Raw genomic sequence first — 15095 nt, forward strand, 5'->3', positions numbered from 1 at the left:
AACAACAAACCGCTCCTCCGAGGGTGTAGCGGCAACGACAGGGAAGGGAGAGAGCCGGACCGGAAGGCTGCGGCACAAGGACCAAGTTTACCGGGAGAAAGACCGGGACGCATGGGTCGTTTTCGCGCGGGGAAGACGCTCTGTGGCGCCGTTTGTACCGAGGGGGCGGGGCCCATCTGCGCTCTGACTTCACCGGAAGAGAGGCATGATCGGGCCTTATATGTCGCGTCTTGAGTCCACGACCGTGGAGGTGATTCTGAATGTTCTTTTAGAAATAAGTAGTTGCAGTATAGATGTTTCTCAAGAGAAGGAACGGATTTCAAATGAAGACGTTACTGTAAATGAACAGTGTTTTTAAGTACTAATAAAAGTATGTAGTTTAACTCAAAATAAAATGTTTTTGTTTATGGTTGTGTAACTTAAGTTACAATATTGTTCGTGATTTCATCGGTTTTATACAAACTCAGTCTAATGCCAGTACTCAATGTGGCGTTACATAGTAATTGGTACTTTTTAGGAATTTGACTTTGTGCTTTATGTGTTGAACTTAAGCAATGTTGTAGTTGTTCTATTTGAGTACAAATTTCTCTGGGGTCAGTTTTATTTCAAACCACTTGTTTTTCTTGATTTACAATAAATTATTTGCCAGAAAACTACAGATCCTAAGTGAAAATCAAAACTGTCATTAGATAACAGTACAGTAAATCTGTTCAGTGTCATTTCATGTTTTCCTGTTGTAGTAATTTTCCAAGTGTTTCTGGGTTCTGTTCGCAGAATATTTGTGTGATTGAGTCCTATTATTTTCATGTACCTTCTTTTCACCTTTGTTGAATACACCTGATTTATTCTGAGATAACAGCAACGACGCATATCAAGAGATCTTTGATTCGTTTTGAATTTATCAGTTAGATTGTGAAACATGGATGATTTTGTGGTTAAAGTATGAACAAAGTTGGTAAGGACAGACATCTGAGCTTCTTTGTGCTCAATACTTCCACTGTGACCCCATGTGGACTAAGAGAAAGATCTTAAAGACGTCTGTGATGTGTAACGGATATATAAAACGCAGCTAGCCTTGTAATACCGCTTCCTACCACAAGGCCTCATCCTGAGTTGTTGTAGGAACTGATGTAACTGTTTATAGATGGCTAATTAAACTTTGCTGCAGCCATTTAAAATACTGTACAAAAACATTTCAGTGTAGAAAGAGACATCAGATAAACAAACACACAATAACCTGAACAATTCTTTTTATTTCCACACCAACAGAAAGCAAAGGACATAAGAGTGATCTATAAAATATAAAAAAGGAGGCGCAGCAGGAGGAGCTCACATGTTGTCTTCGTCGGAGTCGTCTTCCTCCTCCAGAGAATCCTGAAAACCAGACAGTAGAGTGAGCGAAGCAGCGCCCCCTACAGGTAAGACACACCAGCCGCAGCACGACTCACCTTAGCGTATTTCTCTGCCTCCTCCCTCACGTCTTTGGGCACCAACTCGTGTCGACCGTTCGTGACTGAAGGAGAGAAGAGAGGATGTTTTTGTCATCGTCTGCCTCAATCGGACTTTTCACTGCTTTAGTTTAGACTTTTAGGTTTTTACTCTTTGCAGGGATTGCTTCCAGGTTTGCTGTACTTGTGAAGTGACAAAGATTTGATTGTATTGTGGATGAATTAAAAACCCGGCTACTGCCCCACCGCACTCCGACATATGTGACCTGTTTACAGGAGACGGTTTAACGTTCTCTCTGGCTCTGAAAGCCATGACAGCTTCAAGGCTTTCGCTTCCTGACTCAGCAAAACAGAATCCAAATAGTTTTATACATGTTTTACAAAAACGCCTTTGTCCTCCTCGTACCTCCAGGACAGCTGTGGAACCTGAGACTGTTCAAACAGAAGCAGCCTTTAAGAAACCTCACTAAAAAGTGATTTTCACGAAAAGAAGTTGTGCAGGTTGAGAGGTGACACAGTCAGCTGCGGTTCTAAGAGGGAGTCCACTCTGGACGTCACAGGAGCAGATTTCATTTAGACCCAGAGAACGTTTCAGATTTCCCGCAGTGATTGGAGGTCAGAGGTCGTCAGACAGCCAAGAGGAAGTGACATCACAGAAGCTCAGTCCAGTGTGCGAAACCTTTGGGACTCTCATCATGCTGACCTCCAAACCTCATCGTACTGCTCTGGAATGCACCTTTCACCTCTGATCACGAGTAACGCTCACGCAGAGAAGAGCAGCGATCATTTCTCACCTTCGCCGACCCAGCTGAGCTCCAGCTCGAAGGCCTTGTCCTTCACCTCGTCATGAACGATGTAGATTCTGCACAAGAAGAAGAAAATCTCAGTCTCCTCTGTCTGAGCGCGCTCAGTTTAGACTGAATTGTTCACTCATTCACTCACATTTTAGCCACTTCTTTAACAAGCTCCCTGCACGTCATCTCCTTCATCTGAGAGGGAAAGAAAAAAAGAGAGGGGATAAAAATTATTATTGAACAATTATTTTAGCACACAATTAAAAACAGAATATAAAACCCCAAACTGAGACTAAACTGCAGAAATGATTTCAGAATAACTTCTGTACAAGTGTTGGAGCAGCACGTCCGATAGATCCAACAGGAACAAGCGTTTGTCTTCATTCAGGGTCATTATTCTGAAGTAAGACGAAGCAATTTCAGTCCAAGGAGGATATTTGAGGTCCAGCAGGTGCAGAACAAACTGGATCCAGAAAGCCAGAACCTGGCGCCGACCCTTTTCTGTCCCTCCTTCTACAGATGCTCCAAAACATCTAAGAAATCAAGTTTTAACCATCAAACCACCACCAGTGTTCTACACAGGGGAACTTTTATTGGCAGTGAATGTTCGGTTTTGTGAAAACTGACTGCGACGTACAACACTGCAGACACACACACACACACACACACACACACACACACACACACACACACACACACACACACACACACACACACACACACACACACACACACACACACACACACACACACACACACACACACACACACACACACACACACACACACACACACACACACAGTAGTGAATGAGCAGTCAGCCCCGTTCAGCGGAGACCTGTGATTTCAGCAGTTAGCCAAACTTCCCATCCAGGAAATCATTAACTTAGAATGTGTCATGGGGGACGGCTGTAGTCGTCCAGGGACAAACTGTCACCGTCAATAATTAATGAAACGGTGAAGAATCTCTCATTCGAAAAGAAATCAAACTCACCTGAAGCTTCTCGATCTCCGTCTTTGCTGCTTGTTTCGCTTTTCCAATCGCACAGCCCCAATAACCCTGTGAAGCAACACACAGAGGGTTAGTTTTGGATGTCAGCAGGTGTGTGTGTGTGTGTGTGTGTGTGTGTGTGTGTGTGTGTGTGTGTGTGTGTGTGTGTGTGTGTGTGTGTGTGTGTGTGTGTGTGTGTGTGTGTGTGTGTGTGTAAGACTCACGTATGAGATACCTGACGGATCGACCATGTAGAGCTGAGGACCGTCGTCTTTGTCATACGAGCCGAGGATAAAGCTGGGAGTGGGATAAACACAACAAGGTCAGCCGAGAGCCGAGGTGAACACTCATGGATCGGCCAGACGGAAAACAGGAAGTGACATCACTGAGGTGGGAAGCTCACCTGCAGCCAAATGGTCTGACGGCGCTGTATAGCGTGTAGGCGTGCACGTACATGGCCACCCGGTCAGACAGGTGCTGCGCAGACATGCGTTATATAACGTCAGAAACAGACACGTTTTCTTGGGAGTCTCAAGACAATCATCTAAATATCTTCATCAGTTCATGTTGTCCTCATGACGAAGCCGATTACGCCGATGAGGTTTCTTTGATAATCATTTTAACCAGAAGGTGGCGATGGATGAGAAACGGACAGTCGTGTTCGTACCTTCAGTGGAATGTCGTGTCCGTAGTTCACCCTGAAGTTTGATGCTTCTTCTCGAGCGACTTCAGCGAGTGAGCGAGCATCAGCCAGCAAACCAGCCACTGCCTGGAGAGAGAGAGCGTTGGATTCATACAATAGGGGGTAGTTTAACAGTCCTTTGTAATTTGTAGTTATATCAATACTTTTAACTGCCATTCCCTGAGCAGGCAGTAGGTGGAGCTGTTTCTGTTCACTGACCTCAGACATTCCCCTGAACCATCAGCAGCTGATCATCAATGGAAGTAAAGTAGAAGAGGGTCCTCATCCAAGATGGCAGCCACATTGATATTTATATATGTGGCTGCCATCTTGGATGAGGACCCTCTTCTACTTTACTTCCATTGATGGAGGAGGTCTTTATACATTTAAAATAATCAGAACTCACTGAATTTACAACACATTTGTGTGTAGTTTGATTTGTTACAAACAGATGACATGTCGTTATGATCCAGGAGAATTTTTATTTTTAGCTTAAATGTGGCCTTCCAGACTGTTTAAAGGAGCCGTGTGATTGACCGGCGACATGTCCAGAGTGTCCGCTGCCCTCGCCCATACTACGCTTGGATTGGCTCCAGCGCCCTACGTTCCTGAACAAGATAAGCAATATAGAAGACGGATGGGTGTGTGTATGTGTGTGTTATTACCATGCCAACATGTCTGTCGATGTTGAAGATGCGTTTGTTGGACCCATCCTCATACAATTTGGACAGAACCAGCTTCTCCACTCCAAACACAATGCCGTCCTTACAGCGAATCCCGATGGCCGTACTAAACACACACACAAACACACTGTTTAGAGCAGTTGGTCTTCCTCTTTGTTTTCTGGTTGGAAATAAATAAAAAAATCGGACCTGCTGTTCTCCACGGCTTTCATGGCATACTCCACCTGGAAGACCCGACCATCCGGGGAGAAGGTGGAGGCTGACAGGTCATACTGCAGGACGGACGGACGGACGGACGGACACACACACACACACACACAAACAAACGTTAAAACATGAATCTTTGGGTTCATCATAGGTTTGGGTTTGGAAATAATGGGAAATTTGACATTTTCAGAATTTGATTAGTTTTGAGCCAGTTGAGAACAAATTTGCAAAACTATTTAATCATGAATAATCAATAACTTTTTTTTTCCAAATCAAACAAAAATAGCTCTGTCCACTAAAACTAATATTAATCAACCTCTTAATCTCATTTTAGTCTAAATGGCACAAACAACTTCAGCTCATTGTAAATAAAGTTATAGGTAGAGCACTTTTGGGCAATTTGCCTACCAATCGCCCGATTGTATTTTAGAGACTATGAATACAAGAAGAGTAGAGTCCTACTGTTGTTTTCACGTCTGATTAAATATATGAACTGTTTGAATTGACAGCTCATCTGACAGGCTGCTGCAGGTAAAACTGCTCATATTTACACCCTTTAACATTCCTTTTATGTTTTACGCTAAGGCCGCTGGGAACAGGAGACTTTGATTAACTTGTGTAACGTCTTAAAATTAAATTTTTTGGATGCAAACGTCAAACAACACGCGGAGGGACTTAAATGATATTTATTGTGAATGGAGTCTGGACAGGACCGGTGCTAACTGTTAGCTTGGAATGCTATCTTTGTCACATCATGCATCTCTCAGTAAATAACAATAAACACAGACGTGACGCTTTAATGTGGCGTTACTCTTACTTAAGTTTGCTTTGGAAAACACACAAACGAGGATGAAAGTTAACTTTAAGCTACGTTTTTGTCCACTTTCGTTTCTGATTTGAGGGCCGCGCTGTGACTCAGCAGGCTAACACGCTAACAGGCTAACGGAGCGCCATGGTCCGTCAGCATGAATGCAGTTGAGTTTAAAGCGCGGAGTAGAGAGGAGAGGAAGGAAACACGAAGAAAAAAGAGGCGAGGAGGAGGCGCTGCGATTCCGAGGGACGGCGAAACACTCACCCCGGTCCCGATGGAGCTCATCTTTACTGTAACTCTCGGTCCGAGTGTGTGTGTGCGTGAGGGTGCTGCTGACGACGGGAAGTACCATAGCCTCTTCACATCCAACCTTCACAATAAAAACACAGACACGCACCAGAACTTCGCAAGAAAAAAAATGAACAGTGAGACTTCCTTGATACAATCTAAATGTACTAAAGAAAAAGCCCAAAAAAAAAATTAACCTGTCACGTTTTTGCGTCTGTCACTGTTGTGGATCTAATATAACTTTTATTTCGTAGTGAAAGCGATCGCTTCACATAGAGCCTTCCTGTTTTTCCTCCAATCAGCGTGAAGCGGCTCGCAGCTCAGTGACGTATCCAATGACGACAAGGCCAGCCACAAATTAAAGGTACAGTACACTTTTCAGCCTTCCTTAAAAAGCTTTTAGACCAAGTCTCCTTTAGATTTTCACGTGTGAACGTTTATACAATTTAAAAATTTGAAAGGTGCATAAACAATTCAAAAGCATGATGAACTTAAGTGAACTATATATGTTTATACAATTTAGATTTTTAAGTCAGTCTTTTATAAACATCAGTTGTTCAGGATAAAACCCACAAATACGTTTCTTCTTTGTCATCTCTATTTATCAGGAACTATAGGTAATAAAAGTGCTTTGTTCATTCCAAGATTTGAAAAGACATTTATTGACATTCTGTGTCTTTAACATTTCATATTTCAGTTATATGACGCTTTAAAAAAAAATCCTGAATAAAGTCAAAATGCCTCAAAACTAACTTGAAGTTTGAAAACTTTTACATATTTTTCTCAAGAAATTCTGTCAAGTGACAATTTTTAAAAAAAAATTTAAACTGGAGCACAAAGTCGAAGCATTATGGGAAATGTAGAATTTTAGGTTTCTCTGCCTGAACCAACAAAACACTGACAGCTTGATGAATATAACCAGATTAGATAAGCAATTTTAGTTTACAAGAAACTTTGTGGAAAAAGAAACAAAGTCTTAATATTTGGAGCAAAAGAAGCAATGGTAAAGAAATGGCTTTAAATGCAAGTTTAAAACAAACCATCAGCTATTGCAAATGTTTGTTTTTTTAAAAATCAATAAAATCTAATTGTCTAATCTTGAATTTTTTACTAAATCAGAGGTTCTCTCTCTGCTTCACAGTAAGGTGCTCACACAGTGTGTTTGTAGGAAAAGGGTCTGTAAAGTTTTATTGAATGTGGACGATTGTGACGAGTTTTATTTAGTCATCTGGAGTCAGAACCGGAAGCTTTGGTCACAGAAGAGTGAAAAACATTCGTTTGAAGTTAAAAAAAAAAAATAATTTTTTACAGGAAATGAAACATTAAGGCAAACAGACCCAAAGCTCCACTGCGTCAACACAACGAACAAAAAACAAACAAACGTCTGATCCCAGAAAAGAAGAAGCTACGATTAGTGACGATGATGATGATTAGCGTTCCATTAGTTAACTAATACAAACATGTACAAGGCTGTTTTCTTCTTTATTGAGTGAAATTACACTTGAAAGAGAACGAGACCCGACACGCAGCAGCACAGGAAGTTAACCGCCAAAATAAAACCAGCCCCGGACACGCCAGTACTGCCAGAGGAGGAAGACGCTCCCAGTGTGCAGGTGCTTTGGTCTTTAAACAGGAGCTCTCACCAAAGTTCGGATTAAACGTGAATAAAGAGCCGATTGTTTCCAGACTTCTTGAGACAGGAAGTAGAAGACTGAACCTGCTGAGAGACTATGAGACACTATGACAACTGTAAAGTCAAACTTTACAAATTAACTGAAGCTTTTTAAGACTTGCTAAATCTAAATCTTGCTTGACTGTCGATCCTGTAAATAGACTCTGTGAACTGAAAATAAAACAAACTGAGCATAAAGGAACGTTTGTTTCAAAACAGCATCGACGATTTTCTTCCCTAAAATGGAAAACTTTTGATCAGCAGGAAGAAAAATAAACCAACAAAAAAAACCTAGTGTAACAGCTGCTGAACGAAGACCGGACAAACATTTAGAGTAAATTTTTTTTTTTGTACATTTTTGTTCTCCTTTTGAAGACACCTGCACACACGGAGACACACCGAGCAGCTCTCAGCTCCGCTCAGACACGACAACATTAACATTTCTCACAGGCGCCTCCAGCTGCTCCTGCAGGACCAGAGACCTGCAGGAGCAGAGAGGGACAGGATGAAGAGCGTGGTTAGTGATGTAGACTCTCTCTCTCTGGTCTGTTCTCGGTGTCACCCCGTCTTCCCTCCAGGCTCCGCCCCTTTCCCCCACGGTGGGGTGTCCAGCTGAAAATAGGCGGTGCTGTAGTCTGAGGGGGCGTGTCCAGTTGGAGGTTTGCAGAGTTGTACAGTTTAAGTGTTGCCCTTCAGGACGCCCAGACAGCTCTGCAGCAGCTGGAGGTTCCCCTGCAGGTGAGAGGGGGCGGAGTCAGAGACAAGAGGTGAGACGGGGGCGGGGTCAGACAAAACCAAAAGGGGGTAGGGCCAGTTAAAGACAGGAAGGCAAAGTAAGAGATACACAAACAAGAGTGCAGTCGGAGGAAATCAAGGAGGCGGAGTCAGAATGAAGATGAGGGGGTGGAGTCAGAGAGGAAAAAGGGGGCGGAGTCAGAGAGAGGTAACAATGTGTAGAAGTCTGCACCTTGGCGTGTTTGAGCTCCAGTTCTGCCAACTCCACCAGATTCTTCCTGAAAGCCGCCACTCGTCTCGTCTTGAAGTCGATGAGTTCTGAGTTCAAACCAAAATGCACCATTAGAAACGTCTGTCGACCAAACACCAACAAATACTGAAAGATTCAGAGAATCTCAAGAGGGATGTGATAATAGGAATGGAGCTCAGGGACGCGCCATCTGTTTCTAACTGATCCGCTGTCACTTTTACAGAACGTCCTAACTTTTATGGACATGGGGGCAACAGTCGTCAAAGTTCCGAGACCCACCTTGCTTGGCCGACTCGGAAATCTTCTCGAACTTGTGGCAGCAGAGCTGCTGGCTGGTCTCGGCCTGCAGGACGTCTCGGTTCTTCGCTCGAGCTTTGTCCAGAGCCTTGTTGGCATTCTCGTAGTCCACCAGAGACCGGCTCCTCCGGTAGAGCAGGTCCTGAAGGCAGCACGGGTACGCATCACATGGATGGCAACAGTGCGTGTGTGTGTGTGTGTGTGTGTGTGTGTGTGTGTGTGTGTGTGTGTGTTCGGACCTTTGCAGCCTGTGACTCTCTCAGGTAATACTTGAGCAGGTCGGCCAGCTTCAGGTCCTCGTCTGCAGCCACTCGAGCTTCAATTTTCTGTGAAACATTAACATGTGTGTCACACACACACACTCAGGAGTGTCAGGTACACACTCAGGAGTGTCAGGTACACACTCAGGAGAGTGAGATGCTCCACCTACCCGAGTTTTCTCAAACAGCTCAGAGACTTTGAGGAAGAACCTGGAGGAAGAGAAAGACAAGGTCACTTCCTGGCCTGTGTCCTCAGTGAGCAGGTGAGCTGTGCCGGGGGGGTGAGGGGTGGGGGGTGGTGGGGGTTGGTCGTACTTGCAGAGGTCTGTGGAGTCCTGCGTTCCTAACGTGTAGAGAGACGATGCAATTCTGTTGATGTCATCTGCAGCATCTGAAAAAACAAACATGTTTTGATTCAAACTGCTGAGTCATTCTTCACTTTCATCATGATGGAAGCTCCATCACACACTCAGGCTTCACTCACTTGAATCTCTTCATGATGTATAGTGTGTGTGTGTGTGCGTGGGGCGTACTTTTGTGTGAGCGGATCATGCGATCCGATTTGGCCGAGGCGTCTTTCACTCGGTTGTGATACTCTAACAGGAACGTCTTCTCGTGCTCAAAGAAGTCGTCCACGTCCTGAAACACACACAAACATCAGCACACACACACACACACACACACACACACACACACACACACACACACACACACACACACACACACACACACACACACACACACACACACACACACACACACACACACACACACACACACACACACACACACACACACACACACACACACACACACACACACACACACACCTTGACTCCGGCCACCAGGACTCCATCTGCTGACTTCACCACGTTCTTGAAGAAGTCCTCTAGCTTCTCCTTCTTGTTCTTCCCCCGAACGCTCAGCTGTGAGAGGTCAGAGGTCAAAGATCAGACAGCGGCCTCTTCAGCTGTGACCTCACTGTGTCCTCTCTCTCCTCCACCACACTGACCATGAGCACGGCTACCAGGGACACGTTGGTCACGCCATTAGAAAACCTGACACGGGTAATACACCAGGAACACGTCGGACCGACTCGCTCACCGCAGTGACAAAGTGTTGACGGCTGCGTTGCCGTGGCGACAGAGCAGCTAGAAGCTCTTGTTGCCATGGTAACTGCCTGTGTGATGCTAGGTTTGTGTGTCTCGCTGCGTTTCTGTCTCACATATGAACAGGTGGCGCCTGTACTCACATCCTGGTTGTACTCCAGGAAGACGTGGAAGTTGAGGTCCTTCCTGAGGACGGGATGAGCCGCCACGCGGCACAGAAACACCTCGTGCATCGCCACCGTTTTCTTAAAGATGGCCAGGTACTCTCTGAGGGACCAACGGAGGGAGGACAAGTCAATGTCATAATACAATATTTCAATACAGGACAGTTGTCAGCTCCAGAACACAGAGTTCTGTGCTAGTGTGTGTGTGTGTGTGTGTGTGTGTGTGTGTGTGTGTGTGTGTGTGTGTGTGTGTGTGTGTGTGTGTGTGTGACTGACGCCTCCAGCTCCTGCTTCATCTTGGTGAACTCCTCCTTAGTCATGGATCCTTCTCCCTCTCCGAGTTTCTGCAGCTTCTCTCTGGACGCATCAAAGTCTGGTCTGGGGGGCGCCGGGGGAATCTACACAACAACCAACACACACACAACGCTGACATGGAGCTCAGGAGTGTGTGTGTGTGTGTGTGTGTGTGTGTGTGTGTGTGTGTGTGTGTGTCTTACGATGTATCCTGCATACTCTTCGTTCTCCACAAACGAGTCGTGCAGCCAAATAAATTCTTCGTGCTGTCGAACCACCGAGAACTCATTCTGCTTGAAGTTAGGGAGCGTGCTCTGTTTGAAGACAACATCTTCATCACCATCACCTCGTCATCATCATTATCAATGGTAGCAGGCAGGGCAGGTTGTCTTCCAATAACCTGCTTCAGGAGGTGGACGGACCTCCTTCAGCTTCAGATAAAATTATTTTGATACGAGTTCTAACAGTTAACACTGATGACGAATGTTACTGGCAAAATGGACCACCTGCAGACCACAACTGACCTCAGACTCACAATGTGGATTAGGAGAGACAACATTGTCATGTAAACAGTCGACTCATTCAGTTATGAACTCATATTACAAGGTACATCTTCAGTCATAGCCGACAGCTTCTTTCATTATGGCAGTGTAGTTACACTTCTCACGCTCGCAGAATTATGAAATGACATGAATATTGGCAGCCATCAACACCGGAGACCGATGTGACCTCTGACCCTGCAGGTTCAGGCGTGTGAGGGAGGAGAGTCTCACCTTGGTGTGGACGGTGAACTTGACCTTGTCTCTCTCGCTGAGGGCGTCGGAGATGTCGACCTGCAGCGTGGCGTCCGTCTGCAGATCCACGTTGACCGCCCGTGGCTGCACAGCAACGACAGAGAACACAGATCCCACAATGCACCAGGAGGACGGAGCGGAGGTCTTAAACTGGAACATTTAAGCTCCTTTCATGTCCTCCATTGTACCGGTCCACTCAGTAAGAAATGTGTCCTCATATGCAGATGATGGTGCAGTAAATGTAGAATTAGTCGAATTTAAAAGAGCAAGAAGTACAAACACTTCGATTCCTCACTGTTGGACTGAATTCAGGCAGCGATTCTGTTTTGACTGGGAGGAAAGTGAAGCTTCAGAGCAGCAAACCTCATCAGAGAGAGTACAGACTTACATATCTCAGACACACTCATCCTGGTAATGCAGTGTGTGTGTATCTGGATTACACAGTGTGTGTTTGTACTGCAGGTTTTTTATTTGTTTGACAGACTGTATTATAGATTAGCGGAGACATCTCACAGAGTAGTTCAGACTGTGTATTTGTGTTGCACACTGCATGTATTTTGCAGACTGTGTCTGTACTACAGATGAGCAGAGACGTCTCACTCCGAACTTAATTTCTCAGGACTTTCTAACGTCTGACCTCATCTGAGCTGGATTAACCAATTAACGTCGGAGTTTAGTGCGCGTGCACGTGCCGTTGTGCGTGTGTCCGTCATGTGACAGAGTGATGGTGACCGAGCAAAGCGACGCCAAGCGGCTCAGGTAGCTGCACCTGCCCGCCGCGTCAGGTGCCCGTTAGCTCCGTGAGGCCGGGTGGCCCGCGGCGGGTCAACCGCCCGGACTGTCCTACCGGAGAACCGGTCCAACAACCGCCCGCTAACACGGAGCTAACGCTAGCACTAGTGGGCTAAAGCAGGCAGCCAGAACCGGAGCTGGCGCTCACGAGCTGCCGGTTCCGGGCGGAGACACGCGGGCCACGGGGGAGGGGGAGGAGCGGGCAGACGGTGCGAGACAGCCGGGCTCAGGGCACTCACCCCCCGGTCCTCCTCGGACAGAAAGTCGGGTCCGTCGTCCAGCCCTTCCTGCTGTGGAGACACGGAGCCGTCAGGGCGGCGACACAAACACACATAAACAACAACAACCACAATAACAACAACAACAGCGGCGGCGGCGGACGGACCGCCGCGGCTAAGCTGCACGTAAAAGACACAATAAAAGAGTTTGAAGCGCAGAAAGAGACAGAAACCAACCATCATGGCTTCCAGCGGGTGGAGACAGGAAGAGCTCTGACGTCACCGCGCATAGGCGCACGAGCACGCAGCGCTTTACCGCGCACGAGCCCGAACACATAAAACCAATAGTCCAAATAAACAAACACAACAAATGAGAGTGGAAATAAATGAACACAACAAATAATAGTACAAATAAACAAAACAAATTAGACTCCTAAGAATTAATCTGAATGAAAAGTGAGAACCACAAGCCATTTAAAACAGTGTCCAACTTTATAAACAGAATTAAAATATCGAGTACAAACATATTGACAAAATAAATCAGAGTAAAATAAACAGAACAAATCAGAGCACACAGAAATAACCACAGCACGGTAGGAATAAATAACCACAACAAGTCAGAGTACAAACAAACACAGTTCAATTAGAGTCCGGATAAATGATTAAAATACAGAAACTGAGTACTAACAAACCATTAAAAACAGAATCCCACTAAATAAATGCAATCAAGCAGAGTCCAGATAAGTAAACACAATTAAAATATAGCCCAAACACAATAAATCAGAGTGTAAATAAACAAACTGAAACTACAAACAAAATCAAAACTCTGAATCTCTGTATGATGTTATGACTAGTTTTGAGCATAAAGTCTCTTCAGTTTATTGGCACTGAAACAAACTGGGGGGAAAAAGGCAGTTCGGCTCAGTGACCAGCAGGAGGCGCGCGCACACACACGACTACACGTAGACAAAGACAAAGTGGGCAACTGTGTTCTGACGAGTTTAAATCATTTCTTCACCAAACTGATGAAAACAGACTGTGGTTGTGTGTTTCGTATGATTGTGTCTGTTGTGTGATTGTTGTGTACAGTGGCTTCCAAAAGTCTTCACCCCCCCTCGAACTTTTCCACATTTTTATTTAGTATTTTATTGGGATTTTATGTGACAGAACCAACACAACATGCAGCATAATTTTGAAACATTCGGAAACCATATATATATATTTTTTTAGAATAGATATAATATCTCCTGCATGACTTGGAAATTGCTGTTCACTGAAGGTTTCCATCTAATCTGCCTGAGCTTGAACTATTTTACAAGGCGGTAACAAGAAGTGTGCAGGAAAAGGGGCAGAGCCTATAAAAAGGGGTCTTAATTGGTAGGATGAACATTTTTTTAAATTGTTAAAAGCATGATTTAAAAAGTCAAATTTATTTGAGCTCATGGTTTTAGGTTTAATTTTCTAGACTCTTCATTTCGCTTCCAACCACCTCCATGTCTCTGGGGGAGGAGTCTGTTCCAGCCTGGAAAGGTATTTTTGAAACGTTATTGTATTTGTATATAAGTTTTGTAAAGTTATATATATATATATATATATATATTCATGTGCCCCTGTTTCTTTTAGTCTGTAAGTAAAAGATTCACTTTAAGATCATGCGTCTTTAACACATTTTCAATGTTCCTTGGAGGCGATCCCACCGATTAAGACACCAAACAGAGGCCAGTCTCAGCTGCTCTCCCTCAGGTGAGTCTCGATGCAGGAAGAAAAGCTCAGGTGAGCTTCCCACGCCCTCTTTATAGACTCCGCCCCCCTGTTTCCTACAGACGTCATGTTACCACCATTTCACACAAACAATAATAGAATATATATATATACATACATATATGCAAAGCGGGTAGAGCCACGCCCAAATTGAATATGTGGTTGTGACTGCAGCCAAAGTTGGTTCTACTTGATGAATAAAGTACGTCACAGTATTCAGTTTTTTCTTTTTGAAAAAAGTGTTGGCCCAACACATGAAATACATTTAAACCAACATGTTGTATTATTAGGATATTTATAGTGAGTCGTTTTTTTTTTCCAGTCATATGATCATGTTTGCTGAGATTGTACATTTGAGTGTAGTACTGCATGGCTGTATGTCAGTACTGTGCTTATTGTCTGATCATGTATAGATCATGTCTGTAAGATTGTGTGGATTGTATGGTTTCGTGTATATTGTGAGATTCTGGTATGATAGTGCCCGTTGTGTTTTATTGTACGGTTGTTTGACTGCTGTGTGAGTGTGTGAGTGTGTGAGTGAGTGTGTATTTCCTTTTGTGGAGGCGCTGACAGCAGCAGCAGCAGTTGTGGCTCCACAAATAGCAGCAGGAGGATCAGATTGTGCGATGAGGCGTCAGCAGCTTGTTTCGTTCTCCAGCAGACCTGGACCAGAACCAGAACCGGCACCTCACCGGTGGATTCTTTACCGGGAGGTTCTCATCATTTCGTCCAGCAGTTACCGGTACCGATGGGTTCCACTGCAGAATTTGGGCCTGAAAAGCTTCAATGTTTTTAAATAAATAAAAAAAAAAAAAAAGGTACATGTTGGTTCCATTTGGGGAATT

General features: G+C 44.6%; 2 protein-coding genes across 4 annotated transcripts; both read right to left on the minus strand.

The window, feature by feature from the left end:
- Positions 1–1233: 1233 nt before the first annotated feature.
- Positions 1234–6178, minus strand: psma3 (proteasome 20S subunit alpha 3). The gene is made up of 11 exons (XM_080480782.1): positions 5881–6178; positions 4788–4870; positions 4581–4704; positions 3901–4002; positions 3637–3710; positions 3458–3530; positions 3237–3302; positions 2391–2437; positions 2243–2310; positions 1449–1513; positions 1234–1374 (listed from the first exon to the last, which is right to left on the minus strand). Exons 1-11 carry the CDS (start codon positions 5899–5901, stop codon positions 1330–1332), a joined length of 768 nt encoding a protein of 255 aa, XP_080336908.1. The 5' UTR covers positions 5902–6178; the 3' UTR covers positions 1234–1329.
- Positions 6179–6546: 368 nt separating this feature from the next.
- On the minus strand, positions 6547–12777 carry snx6 (sorting nexin 6). 3 transcript variants are annotated; one of them, XM_080480069.1, is made up of 14 exons: positions 12727–12777; positions 12511–12561; positions 11459–11563; positions 10889–10999; positions 10668–10789; positions 10371–10494; positions 9949–10044; positions 9652–9757; positions 9434–9509; positions 9289–9328; positions 9098–9184; positions 8841–9000; positions 8544–8629; positions 6547–8308 (listed from the first exon to the last, which is right to left on the minus strand). In XM_080480069.1, exons 1-14 carry the CDS (start codon positions 12730–12732, stop codon positions 8255–8257), a joined length of 1224 nt encoding a protein of 407 aa, XP_080336195.1. In that variant the 5' UTR covers positions 12733–12777; the 3' UTR covers positions 6547–8254. The 3 variants fall into 3 exon arrangements, with proteins under 3 accessions (XP_080336195.1, XP_080336196.1, XP_080336194.1); XM_080480070.1 differs by having other exon boundaries at positions 12511–12558; positions 12727–12758; XM_080480068.1 differs by lacking the exons at positions 12511–12561; positions 12727–12777 and having other exon boundaries at positions 11459–12212.
- Between the last annotated feature and the right edge of the window lie 2318 nt (positions 12778–15095).

This window comes from Lipophrys pholis (assembly GCF_963383615.2).
Source record: "Lipophrys pholis genome assembly, chromosome: 14".
Lineage (NCBI taxonomy): Eukaryota > Metazoa > Chordata > Actinopteri > Blenniiformes > Blenniidae > Lipophrys > Lipophrys pholis.

Excerpts from the sequence above, each read along its gene's own strand:
- psma3 (XM_080480782.1), bottom strand. The coding sequence starts at position 5,901 with ATGAGCTCCATCGGGACCGGG. Across the intron at positions 4,871-5,880 it reads TGAGCTCCATCGGGACCGGG|TATGACCTGTCAGCCTCCAC; the intron begins GTGAGTGTTTCG and ends TCCGTCCTGCAG. Across the intron at positions 1,375-1,448 it reads AGGCAGAGAAATACGCTAAG|GATTCTCTGGAGGAGGAAGA; the intron begins GTGAGTCGTGCT and ends TCTGGTTTTCAG.
- snx6 (XM_080480068.1), bottom strand. The coding sequence starts at position 11,638 with ATGTTCCAGTTTAAGACCTCCGCTCCGTCCTCCTGGTGCATTGTGGGA. Across the intron at positions 9,510-9,651 it reads CATGATCCGCTCACACAAAA|ATGCTGCAGATGACATCAAC; the intron begins GTACGCCCCACG and ends TTGTTTTTTCAG. Across the intron at positions 9,329-9,433 it reads GACTCCACAGACCTCTGCAA|GTTCTTCCTCAAAGTCTCTG; the intron begins GTACGACCAACC and ends CTCTTCCTCCAG.